Consider the following 13,669-nt stretch of genomic DNA (forward strand, 5'->3'; position numbering starts at 1 on the left):
TGCCATTTGCTCTGTGGGGCTACAGGACTTCAATCAGAACTTCTACTGGAGCAACTCCATATTCATTGGTCTATGGAATGGAGGCTGTTCTACCCATTGAAATTGAGGTCCCATCATTACGAGTATTGGCTGAATGCCAAATAGCCGAAGCAGATTGGCAGCAAAGCAGATTCGAAGAACTCATGCTTTTTGATGAAAGAAGACTGAAAGCACTGTACCACATCCAAGGCTATCAACGCAGAATTGCCCGGGCTTTCAACAAGAAGGTTAAGTCCAGGAATCTGAAAGAGGGAGATTTGGTACTCAAAGACAACCGAGCTCCCATCCACGACCCAAGGGGCAAGTTCAAACCCAATTGGACTGGTCCTTATATCATCAAAGCTATCTGGTCAGGTGGGGCTGTGGTTCTGATGGATCTAGATGGCTTGGAGTTCTCACAACCGATCAATATGGACAAGTTGAAGAAATACTATCCTTGAGAGGCTCGCTAGGCCGAAAACCCGAAAGGGCGACCTAGGCAAGATTCAGGGCACAAAAAATTAGAAAACATAAAAACTGAGCTCGCAAGGTTGAAAACCCGCAAAGGGCGGCCTTGGCAAAAGTTAGAGCGCAAAAGGAGAGTGAAAATACTCGAGCGAACCTAAGCCTGAACTACGTAAGACTTGATTCCCATCTTTGGGATACGTAGGCAGCTTCGTCCTGAAGTTCAGTCATAAACTTTTCCCCGATCAACTCTGTCCATATTAATCATCTCAGTCATCTTTATCCATCAGCATTTATCATGATCTCCGGTACAGTGCTGTTCAAACTAGGGGCAACTTTCCGTTGCCATGACGGTGCAAAGTTACTCAGACAAGGGGCAACTTTCCGTTGCTTTGGAGTGCCGCATTGTTCTTCAAACTAGGGGGCAACTTTCCAGTTGCAGGGATCTGGGGTTGTGCATTTCAGTGACAGATTTTCGGCGTGTCCAATTCTGATCCACATCGAAAATAGTTTTGAAAAGTTTTAATAAAAGTTGACTTTGTTCAAATCAATCTTTTCACGACTAAGACCATTTTTGGACCAAAAGTGGAAAATTTTCAGTACCATAACTTTCAATTTCATTGATTTCAAAATGGAGTTCTCCTGCTCTTGCATTACAATCGAGGTTGCTTTTTAGTACAATCATAAAGAAAACTTGAAAATACTAATAAGCAATAAATTTGGGGCATAGTTGAATCAAGTATCTCTGTGTCCCACTCCAGAGTTGGACGGGATATCTGATGCCAAGCTGGGCCCAACTTGTACCTCCTTTTTTGAGCCAATCCACATATTCATCTAACAAAGCGCAACTGAAGGTTGAAACAGGGGCCAGAAACTCTCTAGTCCTCCATGCCGTGGCATATCTCTGGCCGGCCAGCTCCCATGGATGACTGGCAATGTTGCAGTGTGTCCCCTCGGCCTTGTCTTGCTCTTCGAAGGAGAACTCCAAGCATTACCATACAACAGGAGAGCCGAAGGCCTTCATTTCAGACGCGTTCCGATGCCCAGATCGTCAGAAGTACACCTTTTGTTTTTGAGCTTTTTGCTTATCGAGTTGTTGTACTTTGTTTATCGAGTTGTTTGTCGAGCGGACGTGTTTTGTGTTTTGAGTCCTTGCTCTCTGTTTAAGCAAATTTTGTTAAAGTCTTGTTTGTTTGCATTGTTGCTTTTTGCTTATCGAGTTGTAAACTTGCTATAGATTCTGTTATATCTTAGTAAGTTGGGTTGTTTAGTTTGTTGCGTCGGTTCACTACCTGATTTGGTGATTACAATGCGCATTACCATTCAAATTCATTTCTTGTGCAAAACAAATTGATGCGATACGATACTAAAAGTTCAAAATACAAACACCTTTTCAAAAGCTATTTCATTTCATCATGCTTTACAACGAACAAAAGGTACAGGTTTTACAAAAACAAAACTGCCTAACAATGTGCAAAGTGCTACAAACTACTAGTAAAAAGAAAAATAAAGCATGGAAATAACAACATCAAAATCCTCGGGAACGGGAACGAGAAGCCCGCCTGGTCCTCTTTTGTGGAACAACCTCCACACCATCATCAGAGTCGGAGCTGTCGTCCTCAGGATCCTCCTCAGCCTCGCCTCTGTTCCCCGAGCCAAAACCGGAGCCTCCCTCCTCGACAGATGTCTCGAACTGACGGTCGGTAGCCTCCTCCTCCTCCTCCTCATCAGACTCCACCTCCACAACATGAGCCCTGCGTCTGCGGACAGGTCCCCCTCGAGCTCCTCGAAATGGCCTAGATGGCCCGGCTCCTCGGGAAGGCCGAGATGACCCCTCCCCCTGATAAGGCCCGGATGGCCCAGCTCCCTGATAAGGCCCAGATGGCCCAGCTCCCCAATGAGGCCCAGGTGGCCTGGTCTGTGGCTGACCGGACCATGAAGGCATCTGAAAACAAAGAGTTCAATTCAAATACATCAGTCCGAATATATACATCAGATGCAGATACAAGCAAAAGCTACATAAAGTGGGTGCATGTAAATACAGTGTACAAGTGAGGTGTGTGTCAGATGTGCTCTACACAAGTAGTCTATCGATGCAGTAGAAATCAGCATGTCATCAGAAGTATGATCAATGCCAAAAACTGAAGGGTACCTGAATGCCCGCAACAGACAACTGTGCCTCCCTGCGTAGGACCATGCCCTCGAGTGTGGCCACCAGCTCAACCATCTCCTCCATGTACCCTCGCGATGGCTGCAAAAATGAGTTCGTACTCATCAGTGAACAAATGAGTATCTAAACATCTGAAATGATGAATGACGAAAGTGGAGCATACCGGCGGTGAGTCCGGATCAATGGCATATCGATCACTGGGCATCCGAGGCTCTAGTGGAACTGGAATCGGAGAGCTAGTCCCATACTGCCACGCCATCAACTCAGTAGGCATATCTGGCCATCCCAGATGAGGATGAATCGACGGGTTCGGAGGAAACGGTCTACTCCCACCTCTAGATGCGCCAGCCCTGCTAGAAGAAGGGATGTCTGTAGCCCGAGCCTGAGCCTGATCCGAGGATGACATACCGGCAGGTCTCATCATCGGAATACGAGCCTCTGTCAATGGAGGCATCAAATATATGTGACGATAGGTGGCGTAGTCCCCCTCCGCAACATATAACAAAGCATCGCTGCCTAGCATGGCGCCGACTACCTCTGAGTAAGAGAGCCCGTCAGCGGTCCGCATACTAGCCGGAGGTACCGCGGGAACATCCTGGGAAAGATACCCCCGTACCTGGCACAGAAAGCGCTCCCCCAGGAACCATTCCTTCTATACCACCAAACTCTACCACCACTATCTCATTTCCAGCAGCTAGGAAGGGTTCTTGAAGGCCAAAGGAGCAGCAAATCCATCCAAGAAGCAACCAAAGTCTAGATCTTCAAGGGTAAGTTCCACTTTGATCCTTTTGACCCTTTCCTTTGATCTATTTCTAAGCCTCATTTCTTTTTGGTTTCAAGCTTCGGTCCTAACTGAAAAGGACCATATTTTGAGCTCATCATCACTTCTCATTAAGGGCTCAACCTTGTTTGAGCTCTCCATAATATACTTGCTTCATTGACCATGTTGTATGTCATGATTTTGTATGCCTTTTTTGACCTATGAGCAATTTATTTTCGAGCATGTTGTAAACTGATATGAGGCATATTTTGAGCCCCTCTTAAACATTGGAGAAGGGCTCAACATTGTTTGGTGTTTCCATATGTCACTTGTAGTTATATCCCCTATTTAGCCCCATTTTTGCATAAATTAATAGCTCTCTTTGCTTCTGTTTTTGGACCTTGGTCCGAACTGAAAGAGGTCTTATTTTGGCCTATACTTCATGTTTCATTCACACTTTTTTTCTGTTTGGTGATTAGTTTATACACTTCATGTTTTAGCACCTTTTGAGCCTTATTTTGCATCATATTTTTAGCGTGTTTGTATACTGATTTTGAGGCTGCCATATACTGTAAATGTTCATATTTTTGGTCCATCTTCAGTGTTGTAGAAGGAAATTTTTCAGTTTGAGTTTTGCTTACACCACTTGCTTCTTTACCCCTCTTTTGGCCCCCATTCTTGCATGCTATGCTTCCCTTACCTATGCTTGCTGTTTGGCCATGTTCATAACTGCGAAAGTGCATCTTTTGGGACTGTCTAGCTTCTGTCTTTGCATTGCATGTCCATGTTGTGCATATTTAGTAGCAAAAAGGAGGCAAAAAGACGAAAATGCCCCTGGGAAAAGGGCACGGCCGGCCGGCCTCTAAAAATAGCTGGCCAGCCATCTGCTTTTTGCAGAAATGGCCGGCCAGCCATTAGCTTTTTTAGAAAACGGTTGGACACCCCCCCTTGGGAAGATAAACGGCCGGCCATGCTCCCCACATACTCACCTAGCTCTCTGCAAATTTTGAGGAAGATCGGAGTTCCCGGGACCTGAAAAAGTTCAAGAAACGTACACTTCCGGCCGCAAAATTGCTCCGTCCGGACTTCGGTTTCAAGTTCTGATGTGTGTCTCATCGTCATCCATTGAAATCAACGTGTATTTTTTTTTTGAATGGGTTATAACCTTTCAGAGAAGTGGATCAGAGGTCGTGATCAAGTTACTTTCGCCGAAACACGCGTTTCCGTACTCGTTGTTTCATGACAAATGAACACCCTGTTTCATGCTCGTTTTGTACTATCTTGCATCCTCATAGACATACTCGCATTGTCATGTACATTTCTCGATATTTGTATACCTCTGTGTTTGAGCATGCGTCGTCACACATATCTCATTCTTGCATTACGATGCATCCACTCACCAACACTGCGTGTGTCAAACTTTCGAAATCACATTGAATATATGCTGTTAGCATATTGTGCTTGTTGCAATTTCTCTCTCTTGCAGGCACGATATTGTATGTACGGTTCAATTGAGGTTGGTGCGACCAGACGAATCACGCAGGTATTGTATCTTCTCCGTGTGAGACATGGCGGGGATTGAATAATCCCCCGCGTTCTTAACTGTATGAAATGTAGTTGTCGCTTTGCATTCTTGCTTAAAATTGTTGCATCTATTTGCGAATACTTGCCTCATTACAGCTAGCTGCATTTGCACGATCATCGGGCTACCTTCGGCTTCTTGCATATCATTTGCATTTTGCCCCCTGCCTGCGGGCATGCCTGCGGGCACATCTTTTTCTATCTTGTATGTTTGTCTGAGTCTTCGGCCTTGTCAAAAATGGGTCGTCTCTAGGCTTTGACATTCACTCCCGTCACTTGTGACTTCCGAGTTCTGTCAAAGAGGGGCAACTGTAGACACCCCATTTTTGACCGACCTTAAGACTCAGACGTCACCGATTAAGCGCTTGGTGATGTTGCATAATGTGCTTGTTCAGAAGTTTCAGAGTCGCGGCTGTGAGCCCTGCCTCCGGACTTCCAAACCCTTTTCTGTGCCTTGTCTCGGTTTGCGAGCCAGACTCGGTTTTCTCCGTTTCTTTTCCTGAGGGGAGGGAGAGGTCCCGTAGACCATCTCTCAATGTCCGTAGGCTACATTTGGTGGCCGTAGGCCATTTTGCCCATTTCGGAGTCCGGTTCCCGGTTTTCGGAGCCGTCAGGCCGTGTGCCTCGGTTCGGGACCACCTAACCATCTCCGTTTGCTTTGATTTTTGGCATACATCCTATTTCATCCATTTTGAGGGACACTGAGGGCTGAGAAACCCACTTCGAGGTCAAATACAATTTTCGGTGCTTAACAGCCCATTTCCGGGACCTCGAAATGCGTGTTTTGGCCCCGGAACATTCGTTTTGCAATGGTTTTCGTCCATTTTTGGCAGGTACCTCTGTTTTATCACAGGGAAGGTCACTGAAGGGTGGGAGGCCAGCAATTGTTGCAGCAACCAGTTATCTCTCCTCCGGAGCCTCCCGGCGCCCGTTTTTCCAACTTCCGGGCTAATGTTGAATACCTTAGAGCCAGCGTTGCCAACTTTCAACCACATATCTGTGATCTACACATCTGAGAGGCCCCTAAAAGTTCATGGCCGGCCATTAAGGTCACCTGACCCTTTTGACCCCTTTCTTCCGGGCTAATGTTGAACCCCTTGGACCCTTTTTCTCGAACTTTCAACCACATATCTGTGATCTACACATCTGAGAGGCCCCTAAAAGTTCATGGCCGGCCATTAAGGTCACTTGACCCTTTTGAACCCCTCTTTCCGCGCCACTGTTGAACCCCTTGGGCCCACTTTCTTGGAATTTCAATTACATGGTTGTGTTGTACACACAAAGGCCTACCTCCCCAATACCTGGCCGGCCAGAAAAGATGGTTGACCCTTTTGACCCCTAGCCGGCCGGCTAGGGGGTGTGGCCGGCCGGCCACCTCCGGCCAAAGTGAGCGGCCGGCCGTGCTCTCCTCACTGTGCCCCTTCCAGCTGTGAGGCAATATCCCCCAGATATTTTCTGTATCCGGGGGATATTTTGGGAGAGAGTTTTCCTCTCCATTTGACCCCCCTTTTACACCCCCTTTCTTGACCTTATAACCAGCTGAGGACCTTCTTCTAGGGGGTTAGAAAATTTGATCTTAAGAACTCCATAGCCAACTCCATCTTCATCTTCTTCAATTCTTCAAAAACCCTAAGTCCATTAACTAACTCCTATCCCGGACACGATGCAATATGCATGATATGCATGAAATGTAACTAAGATGTGATCCTAACATACACAGTGCTAAAAATGAGGTGCCTCGAAATGCATGCACACGGGCACGCAAACCGAGGCGATGCAGATACAATGAAAATGAGATGCCTCGAAGTACGTGCATACGGGCACGCAAATCGAGGCGATGATAAATGTAATGAAAACGAGATGCCTCGAAGTACGTGCACACGGGCACGCAAATCGAGGCGATGATAAATGCAATGAAAATGAGATGCTTCGAAGTACGTGCACACGGGCACGCAAATCGAGGCGATGATAAATGCAATGAAAATGAGATGCCTCGAAGTACGTGCACACGGGCACGCAAATCGAGGCGATGATAAATGCAATGAAAATGGCATGGAAAATGACAAATGGGCTTATACCAACACAAGTGAGCCTCAGCCACACTCACATCGGATGCCGATGGCAGAAAATGAAGTGCCTCGAAATGCGTACACACGGGCACGCAAACCGAGGCAATGCATACGCAATGCAAATGACATGGAAAATGACAAATGGGCTTATACCAACACAAGTGAGCCTCAGCCACACTCACATCGGATGCCGATGGCAGAAAATGAAGTGCCTCGAAATGCGTGCACACGGGCACGCAAACCGAGGCAATGCATACGCAATGCAAATGACATGGAAAATGACAAATGGGCTTATACCAACACAAGTGAGCCTCAGCCACACTCACATCGGATGCCGATGGCAGAAAATGAAGTGCCTCGAAATGCGTGCACACGGGCACGCAAACCGAGGCAATGCATACGCAATGCAAATGACATGGAAAATGACAAATGGGCTTATACCAACACAAGTGAGCCTCAGCCACACTCACATCGGATGCCGATGGCAGAAAATGAAGTGCCTCGAAATGCGTGCACACGGGCACGCAAACCGAGGCAATGCATACGCAATGCAAATGACATGGAAAATGACAAATGGGCTTATACCAACACAAGTGAGCCTCAGCCACACTCACATCGGATGCCGATGGCAGAAAATGAAGTGCCTCGAAATGCGTGCACACGGGCACGCAAACCGAGGCAATGCAAAAGCGATGCGAATGACATGGAAAATGATATGTAAGCATGCTAATGGAATTTCAGCAACAAAATATGGGGGAAAACAGTCCCGAAATGAAGTGAAATGACATGAAATGTAAGGAAATGACCCGAAATGCAACATTAGGCATCCGAAATGGCCTATAGCCATACTAAATATGCACAACATGGACATGCAATGCAAAGACAGAAGCTAGACAGTCCCAAAAGATGCACTTTCGCAGTTATGAACATGGCCAAACAGCAAGCATAGGTAAGGGAAGCATAGCATGCAAGAATGGGGGCCAAAAGAGGGGTAAAGAAGCAAGTGGTGTAAGCAAAACTCAAACTGAAAAATTTCCTTCTACAACACTGAAGATGGACCAAAAATATGAACATTTACAGTATATGGCAGCCTCAAAATCAGTATACAAACACGCTAAAAATATGATGCAAAATAAGGCTCAAAAGGTGCTAAAACATGAAGTGTATAAACTAATCACCAAACAGAAAAAAAGTGTGAATGAAACATGAAGTATAGGCCAAAATAAGACCTCTTTCAGGTCGGACCAAGGTCCAAAAACAGAAGCAAAGAGAGCTATTAATTTATGCAAAAATGGGGCTAAATAGGGGATATAACTACAAGTGACATATGGAAACACCAAACAATGTTGAGCCCTTCTCCAATGTTTAAGAGGGGCTCAAAATATGCCTCATATCAGTTTACAACATGCTCGAAAATAAATTGCTCATAGGTCAAAAAAGGCATACAAAATCATGACATACAACATGGTCAATGAAGCAAGTATATTATGGAGAGCTCAAACAAGGTTGAGCCCTTAATGAGAAGTGATGATGAGCTCAAAATATGGTCCTTTTCAGTTAGGACCGAAGCTTGAAACCAAAAAGAAATGAGGCTTAGAAATAGATCAAAGGAAAGGGTCAAAAGGATCAAAGTGGAACTTACCCTTGAAGATCTAGACTTTGGTTGCTTCTTGGATGGATTTGCTGCTCCTTTGGCCTTCAAGAACCCTTCCTAGCTGCTGGAAATGAGATAGTGGTGGTAGAGTTTGGTGGTATAGAAGGAATGGAGGTTAATGGACTTAGGGTTTTTGAAGAATTGAAGAAGATGAAGATGGAGTTGGCTATGGAGTTCTTAAGATCAAATTTTCTAACCCCCTAGAAGAAGGTCCTCAGCTGGTTATAAGGTCAAGAAAGGGGGTGTAAAAGGGGGGTCAAATGGAGAGGAAAACTCTCTCCCAAAATATCCCCCGGATACAGAAAATATCTGGGGGATATTGCCTCACAGCTGGAAGGGGCACAGTGAGGAGAGCACGGCCGGCCGCTCACTTTGGCCGGAGGTGGCCGGCCGGCCACACCCCCTAGCCGGCCGGCTAGGGGTCAAAAGGGTCAACCATCTTTTCTGGCCGGCCAGGTATTGGGGAGGTAGGCCTTTGTGTGTACAACACAACCATGTAATTGAAATTCCAAGAAAGTGGGCCCAAGGGGTTCAACAGTGGCTCGGAAAGAGGGGTTCAAAAGGTTCAAGTGACCTTAATGGCCGGCCATGAACTTTTAGGGGCCTCTCAGATGTGTAGATCACAGATATGTGGTTGAAAGTTCGAGAAAAAGGGTCCAAGGGGTTCAACATTAGCCCGGAAGAAAGGGGTCAAAAGGGTCAGGTGACCTTAATGGCCGGCCATGAACTTTTAGGGGCCTCTCAGATGTGTAGATCACAGATATGTGGTTGAAAGTTGGCAACGCTGGCTCTAACGTATTCAACATTAGCCCGGAAGTTGGAAAAACGGGCGCCGGGAGGCTCCGGAGGAGAGATAACTGGTTGCTGCAACAATTGCTGGCCTCCCACCCTTCAGTGACCTTCCCTGTGATAAAACAGAGGTACCTGCCAAAAATGGACGAAAACCATTGCAAAACGAATGTTCCGGGGCCAAAACACGCATTTCGAGGTCCCGGAAATGGGCTGTTAAGCACCGAAAATTGTATTTGACCTCGAAGTGGGTTTCTCAGCCCTCAGTGTCCCTCAAAATGGATGAAATAGGATGTATGCCAAAAATCAAAGCAAACGGAGATGGTTAGGTGGTCCCGAACCGAGGCACACGGCCTGACGGCTCCGAAAACCGGGAACCGAACTCCGAAATGGGCAAAATGGCCTACGGCCACCAAATGTAGCCTACGGACATTGAGAGATGGTCTACGGGACCTCTCCCTCCCCTCAGGAAAAGAAACGGAGAAAACCGAGTCTGGCTCGCAAACCGAGACAAGGCACAGAAAAGGGTTTGGAAGTCCGGAGGCAGGGCTCACAGCCGCGACTCTGAAACTTCTGAACAAGCACATTATGCAACATCACCAAGCGCTTAATCGGTGACGTCTGAGTCTTAAGGTCGGTCAAAAATGGGGTGTCTACAGAGGTACCTTCTGCCCTCTTGATTTATATTTCTGCTTTTCAATGTATGTGTATTGCAGACGCGGCATACTTTATACTCTGTCCTGACGTCCTGCACTCAGCATTCTGTATTCTGATGGCTTCTGCCTCGTTTTTCACAGTAATGGGTTTTCGCATATTTTCCCGTACTAGCGCCAGAGCTGGAGGTGGAGGCGCCCCTTGTGACCCCTTACTCGCTTGTTTTCGAGGGCCAGTATCGGCCACGGCCCCGGGAGACTCTGCTCTTCCTACGGCAGTACTTCGACACGGTGCGGCCGTCAGAGGTAATCCAAAACTCCCAATTCCCAATGTTTTCATCTCTGGTTTATTCTGTACATCTATGGTTTCTGATCAACCTATGCCTTGGTTACCCGCAGATTACCTAGCAGCCCTGGTTGCCTTTGGGTGGGGACCTTCAATTTCAGTTTGCCGGAGGATGGGGCTCTTCCCGATACAGGATCTTGTTCGAGGGGCTAGTTGGTAGGGCTTGGTTCTTGGGGGAACGCTTCATTCGTTAGACTATAGGCTTTCCTGAGTCGAGTGTTCCCTCTGCACCTCCGGACGATATGCGGCTCGCTGATAGGCTTACTTCCCAGGGTGTCATTGACGCTAGGCTGGGCACTGATGCACTGCTGCATATAGAGGACGGGGAGTACGCGACCTACCGTCACACCTACTTGATGCCTCCGTTGACAGGTGTCTGTGCTTCCTCGATGAGGTCTACTGACATGCCGTCTTTGAGTCGAGCTCGGGCTGCAGGCGCCCCTTCTACTAGCAGGGCTGGCACATCGAGAGGAGGGGTTGGACTGGTCCTCCTGATTCCTCCGACTCATCATCATGCCGGATGGCCAGACATGCCGACTGAGTTGACAGGATGGCGATATGGGACCCCCTACCCGATTCCGATAGAGCCTCCCATGCCTGATCATCGATATGTCATTGATCCCGACTCATCGCCGGTATGCCCCCACTGTTTTTCATCTATCATTCAAATACTTAGACATTCCTTTATTCACTGATGATTTGAGTTTGTATCTGCAGCCACCCAGAGAGTACATGGAGGGGGTGATCGGATTGGTGGCCTCACTCGAGGGCATGGTCTTGCGGAGAGAGGCGCAGCTGTCCATCATGGGTTTTTAGGTACTCTTTAGTTTTCTCACATTTATCGTACTTCTGACGACATGTTGACCTTGAACATTTTACTGCTTTGATTAATTGTATGTGCAGAGCACGTCTGACACACCACATTCATATACTGTATCCGCATGCAGCCTTATTTCATGTAGTTTGCTTGCATCTGTATCTGATACACACATTTTGAGCTGATGTATTCAAATTACACTTTTTATTTTCAGATGCCTCCAGTATATCCGCCACAGACCGGGTCATCTCGACCTTCTCGGGGAGCCGGGCCATCTCGACCTTCTCACGGGGCCGGGAGAGGGGAGTCGTCCCACAGACTCAGGGCACACATCGTAGAGGAGGAGCCCGATGAGGACGAGGAGGAGGAGGAGGCTACAAATCGTCAGTCAGAGACCTTTGCTGACAGAGAGGAGAGTTCCGACCCTGGTTCCGGGAGTGGAGAGGAGGCTAAGGAGGATCCTGAGGATGACAGTTCTGACTCAGATGGTGCCGGTGGTGCAGAGCCTGTTCCGCAGAAGAGGACGAAGAGGGCCTCTTATTCCTGCTCTTGAGAGCATTGGTGCAGCTGTCTCCTGCTTTATTTATCTTTTTTACTAGTAGTTGTAGCACATTGTACATTATTAGGCAGTTTTATTTTCTGTAAAACTTGTACCTTTGCTGTAAAAATGTTGTAAGAAAGGAAGCATGATGGAATGAAACAGCTTTCGAAAAAGTGTTGTACTTTATATTCCCAGCATCGCATCGCGTTATTTTGCACAAAAAATGAGTTTTGAACGGTAAATGTGCATTGTGTATGTGCCAAGTCAGGTAGCGAACCGACACGGCAAACTAAGCAACCTAATCTTACTGAGAAACAACAACAAAAACCTCAGCAAGTTTACAACTCAATAAGCAAAACACAACAAAATTGATAAACAAAGGGTAACAACTCAAATGCACAAGACTCGGCGACTCGATTACACAAGACTCGGTACATGAAACAGCTCGACCAACAAAACAACAACTCGATAAGCAAAACAACAACTCAATAAGAAAGTTTTAACAACAACTCTATAAACAAAGTTTATTTCGGATGATTCGGGCGACAGAACGCATCCAAAACTGAGGAAATGGAGGCTTTTGACACTCCCGATGCATGGAAATGCTAGGAACTTTCTTCTGGAGAGTAAAACAGGGCCAAATACATAGATTGCAGCATGGCCGACCACTTTTGGGAGCTGGCCGACCAGCTTTTTGCATTTGAGGGAGGGAGAGTTGGCCGGCCTACCAGAAAAGGTGGCCGGCCGGCCACTTAGCTCAGCAACCACCAGTTTTTCGACATGTGTCCCCCCCCGAACAGTGCCTCATCCTCTTTGAAAGTCCTAGCTCCGTGGCTCATTCATTCCATCTCAGTTTTGCACCAAAATAGAGGCGTTTCTCGTCGAAAATATCACAGCTTGGATCGCTTCTTTAGACGGCTCAGAAAAGTTGAACTTCCGGGGCTTCGGCTTGAATGCACTATTCACGCTGAGCCGTACTCCGCTACACCTTCCCTTCCTCCATGCTACGCCGAGGTTTTGGAACCCGGTAACACACGTCTTTAGCTTCGGCGGGCAAGAGGTATGTCCAACTTTTGAAGACTTTCAGGCTTTGATGGAATCCGAAAGTTGTGAAGAGATCTTGCCTTAGTTTCGCTTCGGTCACGCCCAAGCTTTAGGGCGGATGTGTGGACTCACCATGCATGACGCTCGATCTCTGACTTGTAATGGGGAACTGGACATCCTCGGATTGATTTATCGCTTCTCTAACGCCGGTGACTGTGGCGACCATCATTGGCAAGGTTTCCGACAACATGCCCTTTGCTTGTGTATGCTATCTCACTTTCTGCTTATGTCGGGCTTTTGTGGATCTAGCATTCGCTTGATTGAAGTTGCTCAAGGTTTGAAGGATGGAAAGAGTTGTATTGCGATGACACTGGCTGAGACGCTGATGGGCTTGGATGCTTTCCATCGTCAGGAGACGACCAGATTTGCGGGGAGCCCACTACTGCTACAGGTAATGTTTCCCACCCAATCTCATATATGCAATGCTCACATCACTCGGCCCTTAGGCTCGGTTTTTCTCACAAAATCCTTGTCTTACTTTTCTCTCATCGTACATCTCTCTATTCTTTATTCTCTCATTTTTCATCCCTCCCTAGGTATGGTTGATGGATAAATTGCAAGTTATGGACTCTTGCTCAGGACTCTCAAATTGTCACGGTTCTTAATCTGAACCAAAGAGTCCAAATTCGGTAAATCGTTTTGAGAAAACAGATTTTTGAAAGAAGTGCTAAACATGGACTGCTTTGCCAGATACGGAGTCGC

At 46.9% G+C, this 13,669-nt stretch overlaps 1 protein-coding gene across 1 annotated transcript; it reads right to left on the bottom strand.

Moving 5' to 3' along the window:
* Positions 1–1,860: 1,860 nt before the first annotated feature.
* On the bottom strand, positions 1,861–3,260 carry LOC145803138 (uncharacterized). The gene is made up of 3 exons (XM_082896481.1): positions 2,817–3,260; positions 2,636–2,734; positions 1,861–2,428 (listed from the first exon to the last, which is right to left on the bottom strand). Exons 1-3 carry the CDS (start codon positions 3,219–3,221, stop codon positions 2,012–2,014), a joined length of 921 nt encoding a protein of 306 aa, XP_082752607.1. The 5' UTR covers positions 3,222–3,260; the 3' UTR covers positions 1,861–2,011.
* Positions 3,261–13,669: the final 10,409 nt, after the last annotated feature.

This window comes from Camellia sinensis, chromosome 11, assembly GCF_055761805.1.
Source record: "Camellia sinensis isolate YWXY chromosome 11, ASM5576180v1, whole genome shotgun sequence".
In the NCBI taxonomy this organism is placed as follows: domain Eukaryota; kingdom Viridiplantae; phylum Streptophyta; class Magnoliopsida; order Ericales; family Theaceae; genus Camellia; species Camellia sinensis.

Excerpts from the sequence above, each read along its gene's own strand:
- LOC145803138 (XM_082896481.1), bottom strand. The coding sequence starts at position 3,221 with ATGCGGACCGCTGACGGGCTCTCTTACTCAGAGGTAGTCGGCGCCATG. Across the intron at positions 2,735-2,816 it reads TTGATCCGGACTCACCGCCG|CCATCGCGAGGGTACATGGA; the intron begins GTATGCTCCACT and ends TCATTTTTGCAG. Across the intron at positions 2,429-2,635 it reads TGTCTGTTGCGGGCATTCAG|ATGCCTTCATGGTCCGGTCA; the intron begins GTACCCTTCAGT and ends CTTTGTTTTCAG.